Genomic DNA, 14,545 nt, shown 5'->3' with positions numbered 1-14,545 from the left:
TGTGTCAAAGTCATTTGGACCCTCCTGTTCACCATTGTAGATGGTGATCAAATCTCTGTTGTGGTAGATACTTAGGGCCTGTTGGCATAGAGACAGTATATTGAAAGGGCAGTATATTGAAAGGGCAGTGAGAAAAATTAAATACATAAGGTACAAAAAAAAAGTCCTCTCCATTGAAAATGCCATTTTCGGCTGAAAGTCTTCGGTGGCCGAATATATGGTTGCATCCCTAATTTGTTATTTTCACACTTTTTGGCTGGTGCAACTTATACTCTGGAACTTATAGTCCAGAAAATACAGTATACAAACATAAATACACACTTCTAAAATGTAACCTGCATTTAACCCATGGATCCATTTCTGGTGAGCAATGATGTCTTACAGAAAATGCCCGGGGAATAGTTGCTTGCTAAAGACACTGCTTTTCTTCTTTGCTATCAGTGAATGTTGCATAATTAATCAACAATCAATATAAATAGTGATGTCTCGCCACAAAAGACTTTGCAGTTTAATGTAAAATGTAGACATCAAAGGTGACAGGTCAAGAGCTCCAACATGGAACCTCTAGTATTATTGCCCTGCATTTTGGCAATAGCTCTGTGATGCACTAATAATTTATTATAGATTTTGGAATTTAGAACGTGAACGCAACCCAAGTGAATGTGCTACTGACCACAGTAGTAACATGACATGAAATTGGCGTTGTGGTGTTGCGTCATACTGTGGTTTTGCAGTGTGTTTCCTGCTTCTCCAAACCGAAAGTTTTAACAAAGAGGAAAATATTTCATAACAACATGGAATTTTGCTTAGCATTTGCATTTTGCACATTGTTCAGGCCTAGTTTAGTTGCTTAGTTGGTACAACATAAATATTTATTTTTAATCAGAATAAGAAGTACAGAACATATTGAAAAGTAACAACTGATATTTATGTTATGTCCCTATTTAGTGTTGCTTTGAGGTTTCAAATGTCTGATGTTTATAAATGTGAAGTTATAATGTAAACAAAGTGATCATTTCTCTGTTTGCACTCAGCATTTCGAATTTGTACATTACAATCACAATTTTCTATAGGTTTTTTAATTATTGGTTTTTGTAAAAAAAAAAAATTCTATCTAGAGGAGATGATCAGGAGAGCTTAAAGTGATATAAATTAGTAACCATCCATGTTACGTAAGGCACTAAAATAATGTTGCACTTACCTGCTCAACTAGTTTGTCGATCTCCACTTCAGAAGAAAAATGCTTTTTAACCCGCTCTGCCACTCTTTCTTTCAGATCCACACTAGGTGCTGCTTCACCATCTCCCTCGCTGGAAGACTGAGTGACAGGCGCTGAAGATAAGTTCTCCAACATATCACTTATGAAGTCTGCTGTGCCTCCTGAACCGGCCAACACCAACCAGGGCATGGAGTTTTTCAAAGAAAGATCCACTCTCTGACATGATATATGGAAAATGTTACATTTAAAATTAATTAAAATTGATAAGTAAAATTATGTTTTGTTAGATTTTTTTTTAACATTCAAATGTTGGACTATACCTCCAGCATGCTGGTCTCCCCAGATACTAGCATACAAAGAACGGGAATGTCAATGCTCCCACTTCCTACAAGAACAACGTACATTCCTTTATATAAAAAGATACTCATTCATTTAAAATATGTCTTTAGTATTATACAGGCACACAAATACTAAACAGTCTGATTATGTAAACTGCAAGTTTTAAGTGGACCAAAATTTCGGGAGAACTATAGACATAAAAAAGGGGATCTCTTCACAGAAATAACCTACTACTAATACCTACTTAAATTAACATGTTGAAAAAAAACCTCGTCTCAAAGTCATGTTGTGGCATGCTACTGCATTCATGTAGTGGAAGCCTAAGAATCAGCTTATCACCACTAAATAGATTAGATCACTTTCCCAAAGTGAGATGTGCCCCTAGAGGGGACGCAGTGCCATTGCAGGGGGGCAGGAATGGAATTAATGAATGAAATGTAACACAGCATACCCTCCAATGCTGGAAATGTTTAACAAGAAATGGATGAAAGAGATGCCTCCACCTCTCTAGGTTCTCTTCTAGCTGCTGCCTACTCTCACTACAGATCACAATATCATCTGCAAACAACATAGTCCATAGGGACTCCTGTCTGACCTCATCTGTCAATCTGTCCATCACCAAAGCAAACAAGAAGGGGCTCAGGGCCGATCCTTGATGTAGTCCCACCTCCACCTTGAAGTCTTCTGTCCTTCCAACAGCACACCTCACTACTGTTGTACTATTGGCATACATGTCCTGCACCAAACTAACATACTTCTCTGCCACTCCTGACTTGGCACTTGGTGAACCACAATTCCTCCCTTGGCACTTTGTCATATGCCTTTTCAAAATCTACAAATAGTAGCACAGTGTAGCCCCTTCTGACCTTCTCTGGACTTCAGCATCCTCAAGGCAAATATTGCATCTGTGGCTTTTCTATGTAGATATGGATATATTTCATGTAGATATGGCTATGGTCTTCAAGCCAGCCAAGTCCTGGGCTCTGGTTTTGAAACGGAGGAAGGTTATGGACAAGTACCACTACTTACTACTATAGGAGTAGTCCTCAGCCCATCCATCAGAGAGCATGGGTAGCTTGGGCATGATCTTTGACTGCACCCTGAGGGACACTCCAGCCATCAATTCGACCAGCTGTGAATTGAGAACCTGTCTCGCTTCAGTGCACATGTCAGGGCCACAAGACTAGTACAAAGTCTGGATTTACCAAAATGGCAACTTGCCACAACTCCTCTGGTCTCTGATGGTGTATGATATTCCAGAGGGCAAGATCAGCCATTGTCTCTGATGGTGTATGATATTCCAGAGGAGGATTATCTGCACAGCTGATTGGGCCTACCTTAAAGCCTCAGCAGCGTTGACTTGTAGGGTAGGAAGAACAAGCCGTGTTCAGAGGAGTTCAAGTCTGCCTTGGAAAGAGATGTGCCACTATACAGAGTCTCAAATGACATCAAGGTCCTACTTAGCTGGTATTGAGGTGCGAACTGGCAAGAGTTGAAGGGCACATGAGGCAGTCAACAAGGCCACTGCGCAATTGCATGCAGCAGCACAGGAGAGACTCCACTGGTCATAACTTAGCTGTTCAACTACATCTCAAGGACAAAAGACACACTTTTGAGGATGGGAATGTAAATGTTTTTGCCAGAGAAGATGGTTTGAAAGAGAAGTGAAAGAAACCACCTATGTCAACTTGGAAAGGGACAGGTGGGAATTTGTGCTTCAGCACAGTACAAAACAATGGACTCCTAATGTAAGTGCACCCCAAGGCACAACCTCTGTCAATGTGCCTTGGGGTGCACAGCTACAGTGTTGTCAGGAATTTTCTCCCCAGAAAACTTAACTTTTCTCAACTGGCAACACACGGACACAGACTGCAAGGAGCACACAGTCAGGTTTGCTCCTCAAGTGGTACCAATGTCCTCTTGCTATGGGATATTACCACATTGTTAAAGCTGACTTTGTTCATTTTAACACCATGTTGTTCATTTTAGGACAGCTCTAAACAAATCAACTGCTTGTTTTGAATTGCTGAACTTGATAGCTTAGACTGAAGAATGCTATGGTTGACAACGACAATGTGATGCTTTAGCACAAAAAAAAACTGCAGCCACACATTTCTGTGGATTATTAACGTTTAAAGTGAGTTTGTTTATGGTGAAGGAGTTCATTGGTTTCAAGATCAATCATTAATCATCTATGTTGCTACTTACAAAGTTCTACATGATTTCCTGTGTTGGAAACTGGTGTAAGAATAAACGGCTTTTATAAAGTTGATAGGGAACTTACTGGTTCTTTTGTAGACAAATTAATAATAGGTTTTATTAATACTGAGCTATATTTCCTAATTAAACAAGTATCTAAATTATAAATGTATTCTGTTTTTGAATTTGACTACGTTTTGTGATGTGTTACGTCACAGAAAAACGATGTATTATTTGTTACATCTATCTCACACAATTTTTTTTTTACTCACCCCAGATGCCAGTACGTTGGTGGGAGATGTAGTCCTCTAATTTGGCTCTGAAACCTATTTCTCCTCCTGTGCGACCCACACTCCCATCATCTACCAGCAAAAAGGCCTGGTAGTTGTTGTCAAGGCAGCAGGAGTCCTGAGTTGTATTGCGGACATAGTACTTAGCAGGAAAGCTACCCTGCACATGAAAATGGATTTGACTGTTAACACATTAGCACTTATTACTTTATAAGAACAACAAATGTTTATAAATAAAAGACAAAGTTCCCAGAAACATGTTAAAGACACCCATTACTCTATCCTACTGCAACCCGGTACCAAATGACAACCCCTGGACCGGGGTTTGGGTTCCCCTGGTCTAGATTATATCTTGCGCATTGAATTCACATTGCCACATTATCCATGTATGTAAAATAATTATCATTATATTTTTTTCTGCTGGAATCTGTCGAGTCTTGCTAAATGCTTTTTTGTGTCATTATACTGTAGTTTTTTTGTGTTTTCTCTTAAAGTAGTTTCCTCAGCTCTATCCCCAGTGTGATTGCTGTTTCTTGGTTGTTCTCTACATCTTTATCACTCTACAGTGTCAACCTTGGTTAGTTATTAATGGTAACACTGCTTTGTTAATATACTGTAGATACTACTACATCAGTCATTTGTCCTTCTCTGTGCTTAATTTAGGTTCAGATTCCAAGATGACCCTTCAGAATCCACAAACATATGCGCAGACACCTTGACTTTTGGCCATTTATGCTTATTTGTAAAAGATGGACGTACCCTCCATTATACGTTCCACTTTGACATAAAAATATTAGTATTAGTATTCTAGTGTTGGATAAACCTGAGGGTTGACCAGCTGTTCTCGGTTGTGCACCAGGCCCCAAGGAGCGATTCCAATTGCCACCACTTTACTAAGGGATATGGATGCGGCAGCAGTGGCATGATCCCTCACTGCCTCCCCGACACATCGCCCTACTCCTTCACGCAGTCCTGCGGTCAGGATCCATGCTCCTGGGTCAAGATATAAAACAATAAATCCAGTAATCCATTTCTAAAAGAATTCTGATACCCACCTCCCATAAGTGTAAATATTATGCAAATGATATTTTTCTCTGATTTTCCTAAATAGTCGTAAATTACAGGCATCATAATTTTGAAGTGATCAACTGTTAGAGTACAAATTTTACTGAACAAACCTCCCAATGATAACAGTATTTTTTTTCTAAAATAAAACCTTGCACTGTTCCAAATTATTATGCACAACAGAATTTCAATTCTTTTTTTTTGTACAGAACTGAAAATAGTCATTTGTTAAATTAGAAGTAACAGCAAGTCATAATTGCTGAAATCAAATGCTATTTCAATCAAAAACATCTTAACAGGTCAAGTTATATTTTAACATAGGACCCCGCATTTGACAGTAGCTTCACAATTCTTGCATTTATTAAACTTGTGAGTTTTTGGAGCATTTCTGCTTGAATTTCTTGTAGGATTTCAGAATAGCCTCCCAGAGCTGCTGTTTGGATGTGAACTGCCTCCCGCCCTCATAGATCTTTTGCTTGAGGATGCTCCAAAGGTTCCCGATAGGGTTGAGGTCAGGGGAGGATGGGGGCCACACCATGAGTTTCTCTTCTTTTATGTCCATACCAGCAAATGATGCAGAGGTATTCCTTGCAGCATTAGATGGTGCATTGTCATGCATGAAGATGATTTTGTTACGGAAAGCCCAGTTCTTCATTTTGTACCATGGAAGAAAGTGGTCAGTAAGAAACTCCACATACTTTACATAGGTCATTTTCACGGCTTCAGGAACCCTAAAGGGACCGACCAGCTCTCTCTCCCCATGATTCGGGCCCAAAACATGACTCCGTTACCTCCTTCCTGACGTCACAGTCTTGTTGGGAAATGCTGGCCGTCCACCGACCATTCACCACTCCATCCATCTGGACGGCACTCATCAGTGAACAAAACTGTTTGAAAATTAGTCTTCATGTATTTCTGGGCCCACTGGAGCCGTTTCCGCTTGTGAGCATTGGTTAAGAGTGGCCGAATAGCCTCTGGAACATCCTACACCTTGATGTTCGCAGGACTCCAGAGGCACCAGGAGCTTCAAATATCTGTTTGCTGCTTTGTAATGGCATTTTAGCAGCTGCTCTCCTTAACCACACGATTTGACTGCCAGAAACCTTCCTCATTGTGCTTTTATCTGTCCGAACCCGTGTGTGCTCTGAATCAGCTACAAATCTCTTAATAGTATGATGATCATGCTTACATTTTCGTGAAATATCTAAGGTTTGGACCTGCTGATTCTTCTAATTTAACAAATGTTCATTTCAGTTCTTTACAACAATAAAATGTTTTGAAATTCTGTTGTGCGTAATAATTTGAAACAGATTTGAAACACTTTTTGAAAAGTTTCTATTTAAGAAAAAAAAAATGCTGTTATCATTGGGAGGTTTGTTCAGTAACATTCGAAATGTACTCCAACAGTTGATCACTTGAAAATTATTATGACTGTTATTTACATCGACTATTTAGGAAAATCAGGGCAAAATATCATTTGCATAACAATTATATATATTAGGAAAGTCTTGTTCTATTATTCCAAATGACTGCATCAAAACAAATTTCACTCGGGAACTAGTTGACAAGCTGAGTAAACAAATACGCTGGCACAGAGCAATACACGGATGGCGGCTTTGTTCACATTTGCTACCATTAGATTGTGCTACATTCACGTTTCATTTAAGTTGTTTATTGGGAACTGTTTGCCCTTTACTATGGCTCCCAAGCACAAGTCGGCATTTTCTGATATTTTTATTTCATAGCTTATGATGTAACCACTGTGTTAGCATAGGTACTATTTACGGTACATATGATGTAACCACTGTGTTAGCATAGGCACTATTTACGGTATACGACTTTCAAGAAAAATCAGGTTACGTGGCAACATTGGCAAATGGAATGGCAAACAGAATTCTGACGCAAGACGAGGACCCGAGGTACATGCAAAGACATTCTTGCTACCCAAATTTAAACTGCAAAGGAACTATGTGTTTGTGTTTGTAGGCAGTGTTTGTAAATTAGGACACTGACCCATTAATTTGCATACAATAATCAGTGTAACTACTGAGATAAACTAGTAAACCATTTTTGGTCACATTGATACAATTAAAGTTATGTAAAAAGGGGTGTGAATAAACCAGCCTATAATATGGGACCTTTGTTTGTGGTATGGTGTGAAGTATTGGTTTAGTGACACGAAATCTAAAGATTGCATTTGTGAGGATTTTACCTGTGCTCTGTGAGGCTTTCACCAGTCCTTGCCTCAGGACCTCCCTGACCCACGTCTTCATCTTTGTGCTTCCCTCGCCACCCACTACTGAAACCACCAAGTTGGGTGCAGGCAGACCCCAATGAGTTGTCATTAGAGTATATAACATAGATGGTGGAGTATTCCATGACAGACGCAAGAACTAAGATGACCAAAAGAAAATCCATGTTTTCAATTAAAGCAAACATCAGCAAAAACAACTATCTGACTAGATGTCAGTGCAAGGCATGTGTGTTTTAAATCCTTATCTAATGGAATTTGGAACCAACAGTTTACAAATTAAGGTTAAAGCTCTAAAAAGCAAAACCTACAGTCTAAATCAAGTCAGATCTTCAAACGTAAGATAGCTTTATTTGGCTTCACTTGTGTACTATTGTGCTAGAATGTCTTCTTAGCTCATCTGTCCCCAAAGAATGCAACATTATTTGTGTCACTATTTACTGGCTGCAGCAAATTATGACCTCAGACTATGTGAGCTTCAATCAGTGAACCCCTACATTTCACGAGAGCCCACTCATTTCAGACATCAGCTTAAGCCTCAAATTGACATAAAAATAAAAATGATACAATCAGTGTTACAATTTTAAACTTGTACGGTGATTATATGAGTTCCACAATAAATAAATGGCCTGTGAAAATGACAGAAATGTACTTACATAGCTATGTCTCTTGCTGGCTCCTGCAAATTGCAGCTCCCCAAAGGCATCAGTTGGATACTCAGATGAGTGTTGGGCACTGTCCCAGTGGTTGATGATCGCTGTGCTAAAATAGTCACCCAAAGCCACGGAGGCATGACTATCCCTGGAACCACCACACTGGCAAAGTGTGCCACCACTGAGAGAAATGTGAGGGGACCAAACAGGGTGAAAAATATATACTCATCACAGATTTTAGACAGACATAAATTAAATTAATTAAAAAATATCAGAGATGACATTACCATAATGTGTCCTCAACAAAGGTGGTGCATTCACGTTTCTTAATAATTTTGGGAATCCAACTCTGAAAAAGATTTACGGTTTAAAACTATAAACAATGACCCAAGGCCTAAGTTTGTGTACTTTTCTTAGGGTCCCCTAAATTGAACGTTAAAACACACTATTATATTAATCACGATTAACTGGTCAAATACCAGAAAGAGAAACCTGTAACACGCACTTGAAAGCTTTGTAAATTACTTTGTACATGGTCGTTACATAAAATGTTTACTTTTCAATGGAAAATTTACACTGCTGTTCTTCAGCATAATTTTTGGCATAAGCAAATGCTTTTCTGTGACTGACCCTGGGTGATTTATAATGGGCAAACTCTTTGCAAAATTTGAGACATTTGGTCAACTATCTTAAATACCACAGCTGCGCCCAACTTTGTCCCCAATTTTAGTTGTACTATTACATGCAACCGTGCATTTAGGTTACTATTGGTTTGGACAATGTTGCATATAATATCTTTATGTTTAGTCATTCATAATACTAATATAGTCACTATTCCAAACAAAAAAGGGAAGTTAAAAATACTCCAAAATAATGTTTTGGTGAATGGAAGACGAATTCTGTTCCCTGGAAGACTTGAAGTGAAAGTTAACTGAGGCATGTTCTCTCTAGCAACATGGTAATTTTTTTGCCTTTGCATTTTTGACAAGGCCATGCTGACAGGTAATTGTTGTTGCGACCTCTGAAGGAAAATGCCAAAAAGATTATACATTACTGTTATTATCATTACTATATTTCTTTATTATTTTTCAAGGGTCACCACAGGTAATCACATTCTTAATTTAATCTCATACATTGCCTTCTTTACTACACTATTACAAGTCCCAAACATTTTTAGCACTACACTGCATTTCTATAAGACAGTGTTATCATAGACTAGCCATTAAAATGGCAGCAGAACCTGGGGTGGACCAATTCAAACTTCTTAATCTAGCATTTGATGTTCAACACAGCTTTCAGATACCAAGGAAGTAGGCATTTCGCCAATTGTACCGAACACGTTCGAACCACTACTGGGTTTTAAACCTTCTATTTACTATCATATAACAAACCATATAAAGATAAACATTTTTGTTGTTTTTTTTAAAGAGTAAAATTTAATATCGTTCGTTCGTTTACGTCAGCGTTCATCGTTTTGTTTTTTCCGCTAAAACACTACAGTTAGCTTAACTTCCGCCGTTTGTACAGAGTGAAGTTTTGCAAATACAGTCATTTAAACACTATAGTTTTCCAGAGTACCTGTAGTATAACTTGGTTTTCACATTAAATCTGTAATGGAAGCGGTAACGTTACACCAATGCAGCGTTTCACTCTCTGTATCAATGTGTTTAAACCGCCCACGATATTATATATATATATTAGTTTTTGTAAACTTATTTTCTGACAGACGTTTGAATTCCGGGAGCTCTTCTCTGCTAAACCTCACGGAACTGAAAAGCAGGGTTTTCTGGACTGAGAACTAACCTGGTCCTTCTCCGATTTGCCTAATTTCGTCCCGACTGCTGGAGCTTCCCTCATGGTTTCAGTCGTGTTCCACACACACACAAAAATACAAAACTGGTTACCCTGCGTGTGTTAGCAGTGTAGCTCCACGGTGGAAGCTGGAGCCGAAGGGAAGGCAACAGAAGTACTTACACAGGTGAGGGTGTGGTTTGAGGGGAGACGGACAAGTTTGAAAAGGACATCACATTTTTAGAATAGGTGGGGCAACTTAACACGTCCAATGTTTGCTGTCTTCACGAGAACTGAAAGAAAATACCTGAGCTTTGTGCTGGTGGAACGCAGAGATTCCTAACCACTGTGTGGCAAGGCATGTTCCTTTACCAATACACTGATACTTCTCAACAATTGAGCACCACTCAGGTTTCTTTCACTGTATATGGCCTAAACATTTTAGGAGCAGTAGGAGAATTGAACCCAGTCTTAACAGTCATTACTTTAAAACATAACTGATTCTACCGTAACAGTTCCTATAAATCAGCAAGTGTTAATTCACTCTAAGCAACAAGCAACATGGCTTTAAAATGCAATGCTGTATAAGTGACTTAGTCAGAATAAGGATTCGGTTTTCATCTAGTTTAACACTTTATCCATGATGCCTCATGAGTAAAATCTGACCTCATTATTCCTAACTTTGATCCTGTGACTTTTGTTATCCACTGAGCAGCTGTTATTAAACTCTGTAACTTTAAAGTAGTAAAATATTTTCTGTACATTATTTTGCTTTCTGCTGCACTTCCATTAGTTCAGTTGCAATTAATCTCCTTGCAAAGTAGATTAGTTCCAGCTGTATTTATTGGGTAGACAGTACTGTATTTTCGCTGGGTTTGCAACTTTTACTCAGGTGCGATTATATATTTAAATATATAATTTTACATTATACCAGTATCTGCTTACCACTGTACCACTGAAAATTTACGTTTTCACACTGACAGCCGCTAGAGGGCACTCTAGGCTTGTGTACCAGTATCTGCAACTCCTGTAAGTCGCAATTCTTTTTCATCCCTTGGCTGGTGGGACCTATATTTCGGAGAGAATTATAGTCCAGAAAATATGGTAAAAAGGATGGTGCTTGCCCAAAAAAATTACTGACAGCAGTTTAAACAGTTTTCATATTTTTATTAATTACATGTTGGAAGATTTTAACTCACATTCATATTAATATTTAAACAAAAATAATAATAATCCAGCTACAATTTTGTGCAGGGTCACGAGTTTCGATGCTAAATATCTATTGCGCAAAAAATGTTGTTGTTGTGACCTTCGTCATTTTATTCTTGGTGTTAAATCCAAAGTTTTTAAAATGTATAAAAGCATTATAAATTAATGTTCGCAGTAAATATGTGTTATACAAGATGTTTAAATATTTAATAATTTATATTTTATATAAAACCATTATTCATAATCTTTAATACATTTACCAACCAAACAAAATAGCTATAAATACACGTTGTTGCATAACTAGAGAACTAGTCCGTCACTAGTGTCATTAACCCCTGTTTTATCTGCCATATCCCTGTGGGTCATTTGCGTTTTTGGACCCATCTTTTCCACTGGTTTTGCTGAAAATGAACAAAGTGTTGGCCAGGTTGTGCAGCTGGCAGGTTCCAAGCTTGCAGCCTCGCTGAGGTGTACGCCGACGCCGTAACTTTAATGCCGCACTGTCAGCAATAAAGGACAAAGAGGTCAGAATCGGGTAGTAGACATATTACACGAGCATGCATTTGTTCAAATCCATCTAGTATATTTTTAGTTTTGCATTGTTTATGAAAAAAAGAAGCAGATTGTTGGCGTAAAAATGTGTCACCCCAATGTAACAATTTTTGCAATTTGTTTACAGCCACTGAGTTTTTTTGACACTTACTTATGTTTCAGCGCATCCATGTCCACATCATAGTTCTCCGAATGAAATGGCACAATCCCGTGTGCTGGAACATATTCTTCCTGAGTGTTCCCTGACCTGCTCTGTCCAGGAGCGTGTTTATACACTGTGTCTATTAAGAGGACAGAGTACGCCTTTGTCCTGCAAGTACAATAGCATGTAAGTAGAATTTGATTGTGAACATTTTATGAAGCAAACCAACAACAAAACTTTTCCAGGACTAATGATGCTTTGTCAGGGTTGTTGTTGATGATGTTTCACACTCACATGGGTGTTGATCTTAGCGGTGAAGCAACAGTCAGTGGCACAGTCAGTAACAATAGAACAGTTATCCCCATAACGCACTGAACCTTGAATGAAGCAGATTACAGGGAGTAAGTTCAAGTAAGTACAGTTCACAGGATTCATAAATGTTCAATCCAATTCAGTTATAAAGCAAAAATAAAAACAAGAATTACTAAAGATAATCAGGTGATAAAAGATTGTCTAGTCAAGTCAGTTTTATTTGTATAGCCCATATAAGGCTCCTTATATAAAAAATATATTTAAAAAAAACATTTAACCAGGAGATCTATATAGTCAATGTCTATACCAAATTTAAATGAACAATACATACTAAAGTAGAGTAAAGTTACGCACTGAGCAAGCTTTATATAATCAATAGCATTTGTACACACCTCATAAGAATAGTATTTTTTTTAATCACGTCGTTTTTTTTTAACCGACAATGGTACTACTTTCCAAAACTACTTTTCTATAGGTCTTTGATGTGTTAAATTGATGCTTAACACTATAGATCTCAAAAATACATTTCGTAGCACATACAGACATACCTCAGAGAAAATATAAAATCCTGTTGTGATGATCAACCATCAGCTAGACCTTTGCAGTTCGATGCTCAGGTCTGTCTCTACTGCTCTACGACACTTCTCCTTTATACTGGGAGAATGGGTGGAAGTGGGTCGTGTCTGTGCCACCGTCATGGCACTAACAGACCAACTCTCCTTACACAATTAATCAGCACAGATGTTGTCTCCTATTTACAAGAGCTCTCCACACACACATGCGCAGAAAACATTGTACGCATGCATTAACTGACCTCGTGCCTCTCCTGACATTTACAATGATTTATAGTCACTCTTTGCACAACCCTTCACCCCACTTCACTTCCTGCTCCATCCCGGTACTCTGTCACTCCTTCTGCAGCTGAACAATTGTTTCAGAAATCATTCTTTCATAGACATCACCTGCAGGAAGCAAAGCAAGGGCTCAAAATAGCTAATTCTTTCAACAGCCTTATTTTTCCTTTGAGTCACTTTTGGCATCATTGTGTTTATTCCTGAAATGTCCTTCAGGTTTGTGGAAACAGTTGGATCGGGCTGTTCTCCACAAGCCACGACTAAACTGAGGAGTAAATTCTAACTTCTCAGATTTATTAAGTGAAAAGATGGTGCAGGTTAAACCTGAGAGAAGATAACATGGTGCAGGTTAAACCTGAGAGAAGATATCACAATAAGCTTATGCAAAAAAAAAACAAGTTCAATAATAAATCAAGACAATCAGAGATTGTTGTTGGAAATATTCCGTCAAGGTCAATATTAAACAGCCAGTTAGCCTTTCAAACCAAAACTTTGAAATTTCAGTAAATTCAGCCTTTTTTTAATAGAGTCAATAGTGCTATTAAACCACAGGTTCCCAAAGTACAGGGCGCGGTGTTATGTGGACCCGGCAGAGAAAGTTATAAACATTTCCAGCAACTGGACAACAACTGTTCATGCAAAATACAAAAAAAAGTGCAAATACTGAGAAGTATTTATTAACTGTGTTATTATGTAATATATGTATAATTTAGAAACTTATATGAAATGAGTACAATTTAACTATACTATTTTATTCTATGTAATATATGTATAATTTAGAAACTTAAATGAAATGAGTGCAATTTAACTATACTAGCTTCCTTTATTACCTTCTTAGTAGGCAAATACTTTTTCTTTGGCCTACAACTCACTGAAAGCCAGCCCGTGACTCACTTTTGGGCCTTGGCCCACCAGTTGAGAATCACCAGTGCCATGAAAAGTGTTTTCCGGGTCGCTACTTTGGCCCACTCTAAATCACAACTTCCTCTCTTGACTCTATTGTCTACTTTTCCGGTGACTCTACTGTACTGTTTGTGTTGTCTCAACCATTACGAGTCAGTACTTATCATAACAGTTACAGTATGTGAGCGATAGGCCTCAGTGAATAATTTCCTCTGCGAGTGTTGATACTTAGCCATCTGGTGAGACATGACAGAATGTCTATTAAATTAAGGGCATATTATTAAAGCAACGTTAACGATCTACTGTAAATCAAACAAACAAGACCTTATTGAGCAAGTTAGGGTTGTTATTTCTTGGTGCTTTTAGGTCATTTTGGGGGGTTTTTTACATTATATTTTCCATCCATCCATTTTCATCTGCTTATCCGTAACCAGGTCTCTGGGGCAGTAGTCTCCATGACCACCACCGTACCAACCCCCCCTAAACCTTCCTGTGGGTGGTGAGTCCACTGGAAGGTACCAACTGCCCTAACCGGGATTCGAACTTGCCCAGGAGGTGAACCCTGGAGAATTTTAAAAAATTAGTCCAATCCGCGTCTTTGAATCTGATGGGTTAAAGGGCGATCAATTTGTCGCCCCAAGCGGATACTCGGTGAGTGGAGTAGTAACGCAGCGTTTCATGCACACAGCTATACTCACTTCAGCCACAAGGGGTCACAGGTGTAACAGTCAACAGCGAGTGGAACATGTTCAGTTAAGGTTGCGAT

The 14,545-nt window shown here is 38.5% G+C and overlaps 1 protein-coding gene across 1 annotated transcript in view; it reads right to left on the bottom strand.

Annotated features, from left to right (window-relative positions):
- The window catches only part of LOC103382033 (transient receptor potential cation channel subfamily M member 4-like), a 27,355-nt gene extending 17,150 nt beyond the window's left edge, over positions 1-10,205 (bottom strand). Inside the window, 9 exon segments of the mRNA XM_008314682.3 lie at positions 1-78; positions 1,202-1,435; positions 1,540-1,604; positions 4,030-4,207; positions 4,871-5,040; positions 7,325-7,505; positions 8,020-8,197; positions 8,304-8,365; positions 9,820-10,205. The exon segment at positions 1-78 is cut by the window's left edge and continues 13 nt beyond it. Of these exon segments, the coding sequence (XP_008312904.2) occupies positions 1-78; positions 1,202-1,435; positions 1,540-1,604; positions 4,030-4,207; positions 4,871-5,040; positions 7,325-7,505; positions 8,020-8,197; positions 8,304-8,365; positions 9,820-9,873 (1,200 nt within the window). The 5' untranslated portion in view covers positions 9,874-10,205.
- Between the last annotated feature and the right edge of the window lie 4,340 nt (positions 10,206-14,545).

The sequence above is a fragment of the Cynoglossus semilaevis genome, chromosome 8, assembly GCF_000523025.1.
Source record: "Cynoglossus semilaevis isolate Cse_v1.0 chromosome 8, Cse_v1.0, whole genome shotgun sequence".
NCBI classification, from domain to species: Eukaryota; Metazoa; Chordata; class Actinopteri; order Pleuronectiformes; family Cynoglossidae; genus Cynoglossus; species Cynoglossus semilaevis.
Note: the sequence above shows the minus strand (reverse complement) of the source record. Positions and strands in the feature narration are given on the sequence as shown.